This window comes from Petaurus breviceps, unplaced genomic scaffold (genome assembly GCF_028583685.1).
Source record: "Petaurus breviceps papuanus isolate PSGF00001 unplaced genomic scaffold, PetGlider_PUasm1.0 523, whole genome shotgun sequence".
In the NCBI taxonomy this organism is placed as follows: Eukaryota; Metazoa; Chordata; class Mammalia; order Diprotodontia; family Petauridae; genus Petaurus; species Petaurus breviceps.
This window is the reverse complement of record NW_027186356.1, coordinates 447,140-461,264: the sequence shown is the minus strand read 5'-3', so window position 1 is coordinate 461,264 and position 14,125 is coordinate 447,140. Positions and strand designations below refer to the sequence as shown.

Genomic DNA, 14,125 nt, shown 5'->3' with positions numbered 1-14,125 from the left:
TTCTTATGCATAGCAAATAATGAAAGGCAAAATGTAATTAAGTGTTTAATTGCATTCTGCAGAGTTCAGAGGAAGGCTCTCTCCAAGAGCTGAGACTTGAGCTAGGATTGTTCAGATAGTAAGCATTTTGTGGAGAAAGAGGGTTATGGAGGGCAAGGTTGAGTTTCTATGAGCAGTGTAGAAATCTCTGAGCCAGGGTACTAATGTAGGAATGCACTTCAATTCATGATACAGTAGAAAGAGCCCTTGTTTGGGAGTGAGAGGACCTAGCTCAGTCCTCATTTAATCCTATCCTAACCTTTAGAAGGTCATTTAACTTTTCTTGGACTCAGTTTGCCCATCTCTAAAAAAAAACCCCAAAGCATTTGGATTAGATAGCCTCAAAGTCCAACTTTGTGATCCTATAAAGAGGTGGTAGTGATACAGAAAGTAATGCTTGAGCTGCCTCTTGAAGGAAGTAAGGGATTCTATGAGGTGGACAGGACACATAGGAAGAGGGAGTACATTCCAGGCATGGAGGATGGCCAGGACAAGGCATGGAGGGAGGAAACAGAGTACCAGGCATGCAGAACAGAAAAGACAGTTTTGTTGTTTGTTGGATTGTTGAGTGCATAAAGGGGTGTGATGTATGAGACTGAAAAGATAGATTGGGGCTTGTTTATCAGGGACTTTAAAAACCAAAAAGAGTTTATAGTTTATTCCAGGGGTATTAGTTAGGTGGTCACTAGAGTTTATTGAGTAGGGGAGAGAGATGGTCAGATTGGTAGTAAAGGAAAGTCACTTTGGCAGCTGTGTGGAGGATAGATGGATATTGGCAAGGGGCTCAGTAATGAGTCTATTGTAGTCCAGGTGAGAGGAGGTGAGGGGCCTGAAAGTAGTGGCTGCCGTGAGTAAGGAGAAGGGGTCAGGCAGATGTGAGAGATGTTGTGGAATTAGAAACAGAAATACTTGGCAACTGATTGGATATATGTAGTGATGGAGAAATACGGCCACCATTATGAACCTTTGCCAGAGATAGGCAAAGTTTGGTAACAGGATAAAGTTCGTGAGTTCTGGTTTGGATAGATTGATTCTGAGATGTTTCCAGAGGATCCAATTTGAAATGGCCAATAGAAGAGCCACTCCCCAACAGATAACAACCTTGAGAGATAGATGTTGTTATTAATACCATTTTACCATTCAGGAAACTGAGGCGAGCAGGTTAAGTGTCCTGCCCAGAGTCACACAGCTAATAAATGTCTAAGGTCAAATTTTAGACTTCAATTCAGGTCTTCCCAATACCAGAAGCTATGTGGCATAGTGGATAGAGGCCTGAAGTCAGGAAGACTTCCTGAGTTCAAATCTGACCTCAGAAACTTACTAATTTTGTGACCCTGGACAAGTCTGTTTGCCTAAGTTTTCTCATCTGTCAAATGAGCTGGGGAAAGAGATGGCAAACCACTCAAATATCTTTGCCAAGAAAACCCCAAAATGGGGCCACAGAGAGTTGGACACAATTCAAACAATTAAACAATGACAATAACAAACTTCCTGACTCCAGGCCCAGGGCTCTATCCACTGGGCAACCTAGCTGCCTAGGTGCTATGAAGACCCTAATGTCATAACTGGAAGGGTCTTAAATGCAGAATGTCAGAGCTGGGAGAGACTTTCGAACATAGAATATCAGAGCAAGAAGGATCTTTATTCCAACCTTCTCATTATATAGATGGGAAAACTGAGGCCTGGATTGTACATAGAAAGCACTTAATAATGTATTGAGTTTGTTTTCCTAATTGACTTACTCAAGGTCACATACTTTGTAAGGGGCAGAGTCCATGACATGGGTGGGGAACCTGAAGCCTTGAGGCCACATGTGGCCCTCTAGGTCCTTAATGTCGATCCTCTGACTGAATCTAAACTTCACAGAACAAATCCCCTTAATAAAAGGATTTCTTCAGAAAAATTTGGATTTGGTCAAAAGGCTGCACTTGGGGACCTAGAAGGCCACAGGTTCCCCATCTCTGGCCTAAGGTCTATGACAGACTTTTCTGGGGCAAGGACGTGTTTTCAATGGTCAAACATTCTGTGGACTCTGCACATAGTAGTATTTATAGTACTAGTGCTTATTGAGTGAGAAAAATACATGACAAATGATAATAAATACACAGCAAAAGGGGTATACAAGCATATATCTATATTTATCTATCTGGAGTTTTAGACAGGTTGAATTTGAGATGTTTCCTGCGGATCCAGTTTGAAATGGCCAATAGGAGAGTACACAAACACATACACAACACATACACACAAATCCACAGTGAGAGGTGAGGGCAAATACATGTGCGCCTCCCCCATACCATTCTATGTAAGTGTGTATACATGTCCTTGTGTAACCTTGCTTATATACACATATGTACACACATTTGTTCTCGAATAAGAAAGTCCGTTCCATCTCACCACCACCCCAAGGCTAGCACCTCACCTAGCGCTTTAAGAAACGTTGATTGATTGATTGACCACATAATTAACTCACATTTGAATATCCTTTGAAGGTTAGTATTTTACATCCATTCACTTTCTTTTTCCCCAATACATTCTCTTTTGATTCTCCTTACGGCCAGGGGAGGGAGTCAGGGTGAGTACCATTGTCCCCATTTCCCAAAAGAGGACGCAGGTCCAGAGGAAAACCATTTCCCTATAGAACGTAAGAAGTGGAAGGGCTCTGGATGGGATTGGACCAGAGGACCTCTGATGTCCTTTTCAGTTTCTAGCTCCAGGGATTGTCGACGAGCGTGTGCGGGTGTAGGGGTGGGGTGATGCTTGTGGACCCCTCCTTGTAATAAGGTTTTCAAATAACTGATGGAACGCAGAATTTCAATTAGAGATTACAGAAAATAAAGAGGTCTTTTTTTAAAAAAGTAAGTTCCAGGTCTCCCTGAAACCTACTCACTGACGCTTGGACCCCAGGTTAAGAACTCCTGCTCTATCTCCATCCCTTTCTCCTTCCAAATGGGGAAACTGAGGCTGGCGACTTTAAGGGAGCTGCCAAGATGACAGAGCGACGGCCCCGCGGGTCGGTCCCCGGGTCTCCAAAGTTGGCTTTCTGTAGGATGCCAGCGCCCTTCCCCGGCCGCTTTGTCTGCTACCCCCGGTGTCCAGGGCAGCGCTGGTCGGCTTCTCTTCTCCCCGCTCTCCGGGGTTTCCATTTTGGGTGCCCCCTCCTCCGGGAGAAGCCCCCGGCTCGGAGCACAGGCCCGCCCCCCTCCCCTTCCCTCCTCCCCAGCCTGTGCTGCAGCGCGCGCGCCCTGCCAAGCCTGCCTGCAAGCACGTGGCCGGGTTCAGCTCGGGCCAGGGCGAGGAGGAGGCCCGCGAGGAGAAGCTGCGGACTTCATTTCCCAGGCTACCACGCGACTGGCCTAGCGCCGGGCGCGCGCAAAGCTACCAAAGGAGGGGGAGGGGGGAGTGAGCCGGAGAGGGGGGAGGGGGGAGAGGGGAGAAAGAGGGAGGGGAAGGAAAAAGTAGAGACCTAGGGAGATCAGGAGCAGAAAGGGAGGCAGAGCTGGCAGAGGAGACAAGAGGGAAAGGACAGAGAAAAAAGGGCACAGGGTAATAAAAGACCTATTTGAACTCTCTCCTTTGATCCGGGTTTTCTCATCCATAAAAGGAGGGGTTAAACTAGATGCTCTCCTAGGATCAGCAGATACAGAAAAGTGACCATTCCATATGAGCCCAAGAAGCTAATTCAATATGATGCTCCATTAGTAGGTTAGTGTCCAGAATGAGGGTAGTGCCTTGATCGGGTCATACATTGTATGGAGAATCGGGTCCCCTTCTGAGTAGCACCTTTTAGTAAGAAAGGATAGAAACAAATTCAGACAGGAGGACAACCAGGATGGCAAGGGGTCGAGTTTATAACAGGACCAAGTAGAAGGAACTTGCCATGTTTATAGGCTGGAGAAGAGAATGGGGATGAGATGTTTCCTATGCTTGATGTAAGGGTAAAGACCATCCACTGATCTGCTCCAGGTCAAGTTGAGGTTTGCTGGTCACTTTTCAAAGGTATTTATTTACAGGGGATTCTTGATGACGCTGAAGTCTGTCTGGATGGACTCCAAGGTCCCTTTAAAGAAGGGAGAAAGAGGAAGGGTAGTGAAAAAGAGAGACAGAGGAGAGGGGGCACAGAGGTGGTGAAGAGAAAAAAAGAGAGGGAGAGGTGATGGAGAAAAAAAGGGGAGAGTGGAGGAGAGAATGAAAGGAACGGGAGACAGACGGGATGGCCATCCAGTCTAACCCCCTAATTTGACAGATGAAGAAACTGAGGCCCAAAGAGGTTAAATGAACTGTCAAAAGTCATCAGACATGGGATTTAAACAGAGGTCCTCCGACCTTTATATAGTTCATCCTCTTTCCACTGCACCACGTGGACTACCCTAAGTGGGGAAAAAAGGAAGGGAAAGGAAAGAAAAAGGAGAAAGAAGGACAGAGGAGGCAGAGAGGAAAAAAGGAGGTAATGAGAGAGTAGGAAGGGAGAGAGGAAAAGAAGGAGCATCCGGGAGAAAAAGAGAGGAAGGCAGGAGAGACCGAAAGAGCCGCAAAAAGGGAGAAGAAAAAAGAAGGGGGGGAGCGCGCCGAGGACGCACGCACGACGTGCCCTGGCCCCGCCCCCGGCGTCCCGTGCGAGAGCGCGCACGGGCGCAGCGCCGGCGAAGGGGGCGGCACGGCGCGGGGGCGCGCGGTGACCGTTGGCGCTGAGGGGAGGAGGCAGGAGGAGCTGCCGCCGCTGCCGCCGTCGCCGCCGCTGCCGCCGCCGCCGCTGCTGCCGCCGTTGCGCAGATCCGGGCTGGGGCTGTGGAGAGGGCGACGGGAGCTTGTGACCTTCCGGAGGAGGGAGCGAGGCCCAAGGCCTGGGGGGGGACACGGAGCAGCGCCGCCGCCATGAACAACTCGGGGGCCGATGAGATCGGGTAAGAGGCCCGGCGCAGGCCTCCCTCCCTCCCGCCCGCCCCGGCCGAGCCCGGCCCTGAGGGAAGTCCGGAAACGCCGGCGGCCGCGGGCCCCCCCCTCCCTCGCCCCGGGCCCCCAGCTCGTGCCTGCTGCCGCAGCCCGCCTCAAGGTCACGGCAAAGACCGGGTTAGCCTCTCCTCCCGGAGGCCGGGGCAGCCCCCCCCTCGGTCCCCTAGTAGTCTGCTGGGGCCCCGTAGCGCGGCTCTCGGGCTCCTTCTTGATTCTCTGGGCTTAAGAGCCCGAGGCCGGGCGCTTCCTGGGAGCGGATTTACCGGGGCCCCTCCTCCGGCCTGGGGAGGCCCCGGCACCTTGGCGGGGCTGGGGCGGGGGGGGGGGCAGCCTCCTTGGTTGCTGCAGGCGGGAGCTCCAGCCAATCTCCCCGCCCCCCATTCCCCGACCCGGCCCGGGCTTGGCCACCATTTGCCACCTCCCGTGCCGCTGCCTCCATTAACTTAGAGGAGGAGACGAGCCCATTGGCTTACCCGGGGCGGGCCGGGAGGGGGGAGCGCGCCTGCACCTTGGGCTGGGCCACCATTTGCCAGCCGCCCCGGGGCCGCCTCTTAATTTGGGGTGTCGGGGCCGCCGGAGATGGAGGGGGTTGTGAAGCCGCTTTGCTGGCACCTGTCTCCAGCCTGCTGTAGGGCACCAATTGCCAGTCTCTGGATGCTGGGTCGGCCCCATTAATTTTGGGGTGAGGGGGGCTATTTATCCCGAATGGAGTAACTTATGAAGCTGGATTTTTAACCCCACCTCCTGGAGGTTCAAGAGGTACCCTCCAACCCCCGGCCCAGTTTGGAGGTGGGGAAATGTCTTTTGTTGTATCTGGAGATGGGCAGCAAGAGGAAGTTAAAGCGGCTTTGTGAAGTTGAACCCTGGCAGTGGAGGTTTTCCCCAACTTTGAGAGGAAAGCAAGCTGGGGAGTGGGGGGGGGTGAGCACTGGTTTATTAGTCTGACATTCTCTTGGGCCAACTTTGGCCACCATTTCCCAGCTTCCTTGGGGCTGCGCCTCCTCTCCACTCTGCTTTGGGGTGCGACTTTGTTTTGTCTGGAATGGGGACCTGGATGGGGGTGAGGATTAGGAAACTGAATTTTCTCTTTTTTTCCACCGATGTTTTCTTTATTATTTGCCACCCTCCCTAGGACTGTTCGAACTGAATTGTAACTGGGCTCCTCGTTTTATTCCCGGATTAGGTGAAACTGTTAAGCAGATTTAGACCTCAGAGGAAATAGGGCTTGCCACCTTCCTGAGCCCCTAAAAGTTGGTTTAAAGCAGGAGGAAGTGGAAGATGTAGGTAGTGCCAGGAAGCCCACGTGGTAAGGCACTACCTAACTAACCCTTAGCTTGGGGAAAGCTAATCTGAGTTTTCTCTGATTCTGTGCCTCTACCGAAGAGTCCTTTGAACCTTTGAAATATCTTGTGCCACTCACCTTCCATTTCTTCTCCTGTACCTTTAGCTTTTCAGAACACAGTTATTTTGCTTAATGTTTGAAAGTTAGTGACTTCACTTGTTTGAGTTAGGGCTGGGGAGACAGAGTGGGAGAAATGCTAGATATCTTTGTTTGTAGTGTGTGTGGCCTCCCCAAACCCCCACTTCTAAAAGATCTAGAGCTGTGTTGCCCAGATTGCCCCCCAGAAGGAAAAAAAAAAAGAAGTAGGTCTCTGAACTGAGAACAAGTCTGGAAGTTTTTATTCAAAAATCTCTACACAGATTTGGTAGTAGAAGAAAGTATTCATCCTACCTTAATTCCATCTCTCATTGATATTAAATGAATTGAAAATAAGTTGTCCTAGTAGATGGAGAATTTTTTTGTTTTTGGAGGGGCAATTGGGGTTAAGGGACTAGCCCAAGGTCACATGGCTAGTGTTAAGTGTCTGAGGCCACATTTGAACTCAGGTCCTCTTGACTCCAGGGCTGGTGCTCTATTCACTTCACCACCTAGCCGCCCCCTGATCAAGAAAATTTAATTCTAACTAAGTAAAGGTAGATTTACTTTGCAAAGAAAAAGATTTCAGATTATCCAGTCTTCAAAATCACTAACTCTTGCATCATAAAGAGCTTTGAAAAATTGTATTTGGCATAGTGAAGTGGCCGGGTTTTCTTATCTTCATTTTAGAAGAGGCCTTTTGAATTCTTCAAGGCTGAAGAGTTTTGAACACTAGTTTTATTTGCTTAATACAGTAAATAAAAGGGGAATGTTAGCACATGGTACATTTTGACTGATACACTGTTCTCTCCCATTACTGTATAGTGAAAAAATCTTTGACAGAAAACCTTTAGAGAATTGGGCTAGTCTTAGCATTATGAAATATTGTTAAAGCAATTTACAGACATTGGTCAAGTCTCTCAGTACCCCTGTGTGGTAAGTATGAACAATATAGAAATACACCATCCTGTGGGTGGGTGAGTGAGAGAAGGGCCACCTGCATGGTATAAAAAAGTGTTTGTTTAAAAAGTCCGTAACCACTTGAAACCTCTAAAGCTCTTTTGACGGGTAAAATAGTAACCCAGAAGTGAACTTTAGAAACTTCTCCAATGAATCTTTGATCTCCATGCTGTGTGGCTGTCAGCACCACTGGACAGATTTACATGAACCAAGGCAATCTCTTCATACCTCATTCTGAGTGATTGTCTTTCTTACATTTTCTTTCAGGGATTTCTTATTGTGCTAGAGGTTTTTAGAAACTTCCATATCTTAGCCTGATTTTTACAAGATCAATTTAAGACCTTTGTGTTTCTTTCTCATAACTGACAGTAATTTAAAGTTTTCAGAGCTCTTTACATATATCAGTTCATTTCATCTTCATAACACTACCAGAAATATGTAAGTTCCTACCTGAAGTAGGAGTTGTATTACCAATATTGAAGAAGCAGAGTTAGCAAAGTTGGACATGGATGGTTCTCCAGCTATTAAGTAGCAGATGGGGAACTTACTGACATTTGAGTCTAAAACCATATATAGTGCTTCTTATTTGAATAGTAGAATTTTTGAACTAGACAAGAACTTAGCTGCATTAGAGAAGCAATATATATAGTTGGGTAGGAAAACAGTCTCTGAACTTGGAATCTGGAGAGACTTGGGTTTGAATGGTGCTACGCTTATTAGCTGAGTGACTGGCCAAGTCACCTCTTTGAAGCTGTTTCCCCATTTGCAAAATGGGAAGCATAATATTCCTGTCTGTTGAACATGTTCTGGGTTTGTTGTGAGATTTAGGTGAGAGAATCAAGGTAAAAATGCTGAACAAACTTGAAAGCGCTATGATGGAAGTGTTTTATTACTTGCAGTAACAATAATTGCCTTCATTTTCCTAAGCCTTAGTTTCCTCGTTATCAAATGGAGGTAGCTAGATTTTGGTGAAGATAGAATGAGATGATGCTATGTAAGCACTTGTAAACCTTAAAGGCCAACACAGATTACTGTTGATAGCTGCTCCAGTGATTATTAGGGATCATTTAATCCAGTCTCATTCTGTAAATGGTAAAACAGGCCAGGGATCTTGCCACTCTTACTTCAGAGCAATTTTCTTTTTCTTTTTTTTGGGGGGGGGGGGAGGGGAAGGGAGAGAAGGTAGGGCAATTGGGGTTAAGTGACTGCCCAAGGTCACACAGCTAGTGTTAAGTGTTTGTGTTAAGTGTCTGAAGCTGAATTTGAACTCGGGTCCTCTTGGCTCCAGGGCGGTGCTCTATTCACTGCACCACCTAGCTGCCCCCTTCAGAGCAATTTTCACACAATCATGGGACTTTTCAATAGTAAGTCGTGTTTCTAGAGTACTTTGAAGATTTACCAATTACTTTCTTAACTGTCCCTTAAAGTAGGAAGTGCAAGTATTATCCCATTTTAGGGATAGGGCAGGGATTAGACCTATGGTTTCATTGGTATAGGGAACTCCTGGGTGAGGAAATAACCTCTATGAAAGCAGGTCAACCCCTTTTCTGCAACTTAGACCCTTACATGAAATTTCCTAGAGCATTGAAAGGGGCCCTCCCCAGGTTCACACAGCTAATATGGGTCAGAGGTGGGACTTAAATGAATGTATTCCAGGCTTCTAGGCTGGTGCTCACCACTACAGCATAATGCCTCTCATCCCATTTTATGGATGAAGAAACTAAGAGGGTGTAAGTAATTTGTTTGCGATCACATAGTGAATTTCTACTAGGAATCTTGAGTCAACATGAATTAGGTGATTTTTAAAACAGGGAGAGTTTTAATGTAATGTTTTTTCTTCACAACAGCTCTCTTAAGTTGTACACTTATTAACTTTTATTTATGGATGAGAAAACTGGAGCTCAGCAATGTTAAGTGACTTGCCTAAAGCCTTAAAGAGTAGTTAAAACAGAACTTGGGGTGAGAACAACTCAGGTCTTTTGATTTTAAGTCTGAGTTCTTTGTACTACTACTGTAATACCTCTCAAAAATTTTTGTGCCCCTTTTAAAATATGCTAATGGCTGTGCTATTTAAATTTTCTGTGAAGTCAACTTGGTGAATTCTGAGTGTGGGAGTATGTTTAATGTTGGGATCAAAGTCATATATTTAACTTTTTCATGTTTAAACAGATAACCAAGTTTCAGAACTTAATTGGTTTTAATTGTTCTTGATAACTTTCCCCTTTAATAGATCTTATTCTGGGGCGGTTCTGCTCTGGAGTTGGGAGGACCTGGGATCAGTTCTGGCCTCAGATATTTAACATCTACACAAAATAACTGGCTGTATAACCTTGGGCAAGTTACTTAACCCCAATTGCTTTAAATAAATAAATGAAAGTTTCTCCTCTTCACCTTCTTAAGAAGTCTACCTTGTAGTATTTGGAAGTGAAGAAAGTTGAAATGGACCTCCCATTTTCTCTGCCATGTATTTACATTTTCTCTTTTCATTGAATGAGAAGATCCAGTGTGTTTATTGGCATGTTAGTGCTACTAACCAGATTAATGGTGCTCCAGTCCCGAGGCGCCCCCCCCCCCCCGACCTGTCTTTGGAGACTTGTGAGAGTTAATAGGCCTAGTTTAAAAACCACTACACTGCTCTTCTTCAGATGGAATTAGACCACTTTCCATCATCTGAATTTGCTTGAAAGTAAGATTCCTATTCTTCTTTGTTTTTTAATAATTTATTTACATAGTGCTTTGAGAATTTCAAAGTCTTTTCAGATAACAACTCTGAGGTAAGTATTCTGAATACTGTTCCTTGGTTTAATTGAAAGAGCACTTGGCTTGGGAGTCAAGAGACCTGGGTGCTAGCCCCACATGCTGAATAAATCACTTATGTGAGCCTCAGTTTCTTCCAACATGGAGATAATACCACAGGTTTGTCGTAAGGAAAGTGTCTTTCAGATCTAAAAGTGCTATAGAAATGTGAGCTGTCCTTACTAATTTTAGAGTAGTTAGAGAATTTAAACTAATTGGAGTCAATAATCAAATTCTGCTTTATATAGAGTATATTGTTCAAAGGCTAAATATTGGGCTTGTTTGGAAAGAAAGTATAAGGAATCTTGGATTGCCACAGTTTTAAATTTTGAATAGGTTGTTAATTCATTGCCCTTCCAGAATTTCTCGCATTTTACTGAGTTTGTATCTTTTAAATGAGATTTCAGACATTTCTAAAAGGTGGTATTCCCTGCCCATTTGGGTTGATTACAGTAGCTGTGAATAGTTGGATTCCTTTTTTGTGGAAGATGTTCCAAGGATTGGTATTATATCTTTTTATTAATATCTTTATTATTTTTGGAAGAGACAAAAGGTTGCTTAAACGTGTTAATTAGAGACATGTGTTTGAAGCATAGGTACACAGATGGAATTACCTTTCTGTAGCTGCATCTTTAATTTGGAACAAACTAGGAAAGGAGGGCTGACTAGGAGCTTGATAAATGTAGAGAAATGCAATTATGGCAGCCTTGTGTATGGGATTAGGAAGTAAAACATCTGCTTCCTGGTCTTGGCTCTGCCATTAAGTATAATTATGTCATCTTAAACAAGTCACTTCCCTTGCATGGTCTCAGTTTCCTTTTTTACAAAATAGAAGTGCTGAAAGGGCCTGCTCAGTTTTAAGTCCTAAGATTTCAAAGATAGTAAATCAAACCCTTCTCCCCATTTCACAGATGAGGAAATTGAGGCTCATTGAAGTTACATGACTTGCTCAGGTCACATGGTTTAGCAAATGGCAGAGTCTGGGCTTAGATTCAATCTTCTGACTCTAGGCCCAAAGGTCTTTACAGGTACTCTCTTGTCTTGGTGGCTGGTGGACTATGTCTGACAATTCATACTGTGCCTTAACTGAAGTAGGACTAGAGAGAGGCAGCTGTTGAGATTTTATCAAGCAAACTGAATTTCATTTGGTCACCTTGAATCAGTAAGTCTTAGGGAATTTGGAGGGAAGATAAAAGCAGCATTTTTAAACAAATTTTTTTAAAGCAGTTGGGGTTAAGTAACTTGCTCAAGGTTACACGGTGGTGCTAAGTATCTGAGCCCAGATTCGATCCCCAGGTCATTTGATCCCCAGGTCATCCCAACTGGGGCCAGTGCTCTTATTTGCTGTGCTACCTGACCGCCCCTAAAAGCAGCATTTTTGTTAGCTTCACTAAAAGTAAGGAAGGTTATATCAGTCTACAGATCATAGATCTAAACATTAAAAAGGGGAGAAAGCACAAAAGATATAATTGAAGAATGAAGTTAACTTGAAAATTTGGAAATTGGAAGGGAAAGAATGCTGAACTGGGACATAGGAGTCTGAGATTTTCTGTTTGTGACCAAAATCTTTGTCACTTTTCCTTTTGGGGTTTGGATTTCCCCATATTTAAAATCAGAAAGGATTGCATGCTCTTTTAGTTGCCTTTAGACTTTGAAATTTGTTGTAGTGGCCCTTTCACCTGTCTCTTTTAAAAATCTATGATTCTGTTAAACTGTTAGAAAAATATTAAATGCAAAAATTAGGTTACAGCATGTTTTCTCAAGATTAGTAGCAAAGTCCGTTTTTTGAAATAGTTAGAAACAAAACAGTGACCATCTAGTAGGTACCTGTAAACCTTAGAGACCAAAGACAAAATAAAAACAGAAGACCTAAAGTTAGTTCTTAAAAGGTTTTCTGAACTGGAAAATGACTCCATTCCAGATCTGGTCTCCTGTTTTGATGTTTTTTTTGTGAGGGAAACTTCCTTCCAATTAATAAGCATTTATTAAATACTTAGAATGTGTCAGGCATTGTACTAGACACTGGGCATAAAAGGAGAATACCTTGCTGTGGTCTTAGTCCATTTCCAGATTCTTTGGTACTGTTTTGTTCCTTCTGGCTTTTAGGACTTGTTCTTTGTCACTGATAAATCTGATATTTGCTTAAAAAAAAGGCTGTGGTTTTGAAATGGAATACTCTGATTTTGATAACTTGACAAGGTAGATCTAAAAAAGCTTATGGGATTTGGGGGTTTAATCATTGGGTTTCAGGCAGAAAATAGTTGACTGCTTGTTAGTGGATTCCTGCTTTAAGTTAGACTAGATCATCTCTAATAGTTTTGTGGAAAAGCAAGGACTGGACATGGATATTCTCTAATATGTGACTTTAGGGAAGCTATTTTCCCTTGGAGGTACTTATTGTTATCATCTGTAAAATGGTTTCCAACTCTTGACATTTTGTGAAATTGGATCCCTCCACCTCTGAAATTCTATAAATTGGGAATATCATATTTTGATCATCTGAATTGAAGGATAAACTTCTGGTGGTCAGAGCTCTCTTTTTTCCAGTGATGACCATGTTTGACAAAATATGTCTCATTGCATATTTGCAGTCTGCCACCTCAGTCAAAGAGAGGCAAATGTGCTTATTTATCTGTCCACCAAAGTCAAGATTATTCACTATTGCATATTCATTTGTGTGAAAACTCAAGTCAGTGTTTTCCTTTATATTGTTATGTTCATTGTGTACATTCAAATACTTCTGCCTTCTTTCCTCTTGGATAGAAACTTAGTCTTCCTGTTTCTCGGAATTCTTCATATTTGTCGTGTTTTTTTTTTTTAAGCACTTGGGGTTAAGTAACTTGCTCAAGGTTACACTGCCAGGTGTTTCTGGGTGGGTGCTAAGTGTCTGAGCCTGGATTCAATCCCAGTTCATCCCAATACTAGGGCTAGTGCTCTTACTTGCTGTGCTACTTGGCGCCCCAATATTTGTAGTTTCTTAAAGAACAATAATACTCCATTGTGTTCATATGCCATGAATTCATTCTGCCATTCCCAGTTGATAGGCACCCATGATCTTTTTCTCTCTCTGTTCCTCTCCCTTCCTTCCTCTCCCCTCCCCTCTTCTCTCCTTTCTTCTTAAAGAAGGAATAATCATTTATTTATATAGTCCCTTCTGTGTGTTAGGCATTATGCTAAATACTTTTTATTTCATTAACATATCTCATTTAATCCTTACAACAACCTTTCCAGGCAGGTACTATTATTATCCTCATTTTACGGTTGAGGGAAACAGATGAGTGGCTTACTCAGAATCACACAGATAATAACTGTCTGAGACCAATTTTGAACTCAGGTCTTCCTGATTCCAGGCTTAGTGTACCACCAACTGTCTACAGGCTATCTTTCCTTTTGTCATTTGCCTCCTTGGAGGCTGTATGTGCCTGGTATGGTATTGCTTAGTCAAAGAGTATGCATAGTGATTTTTTTCCATTTATTGTTTCTCAGAATGATTGGACCAGTTTGCAGTTGTGTTCCTATCTTTCTAGAGCCCTTCCAGTATTTATCATTTCACAGTATTTCCTTTTTCAGATATTTTAATCCCATCATTTTTATGGTATCCCAGTCAGATATCTTAGTGTTAAGCAATAGCTGGTTAATTAGCCCAATACATTTACTTAGAATCTGGCAAAAAATCCTAGGGCAAGGGAATAATATTTATATAGTATATACTATGTGTTAGGTAATGTGCTAACTAAACACTTTACACATTATCTCATTTGATCCTGCAGGCTTGATTCTGTTATCCCTATTTTACAATTGAGGAAATGGGGACAAACAGATGTTAAGTGACATCTTAAGGTTAAGGGTCACATAGCTTGTGTCAGAGACTGGATTTGAACTCACGTCTTCCTGACACCATCCTGTATTCTGCATCATTCAGCTATCAGGCAAAAAATTTTGGACTTGGTGTAGCTGTGACTT

The 14,125-nt window shown here is 43.8% G+C and overlaps 1 protein-coding gene across 6 annotated transcripts in view; it reads left to right on the top strand.

Moving 5' to 3' along the window:
• Window positions 1-4,707: 4,707 nt before the first annotated feature.
• The window catches only part of DAZAP1 (DAZ associated protein 1), a 41,680-nt gene continuing 32,262 nt past the window's right edge, over window positions 4,708-14,125 (top strand). For 3 of the 6 annotated variants that reach the window (XM_069101992.1, XM_069101996.1, XM_069101995.1), the window contains exon 1: window positions 4,710-4,940. In XM_069101992.1, coding sequence (XP_068958093.1) covers window positions 4,912-4,940 — 29 coding nt within the window. In that variant the 5' untranslated portion in view covers window positions 4,710-4,911. Of the gene's footprint in view, window positions 4,941-14,125 lie in introns of all 6 variants that reach the window. The other 3 variants (XM_069101994.1, XM_069101993.1, XM_069101991.1) reach the window with 3 other exon arrangements.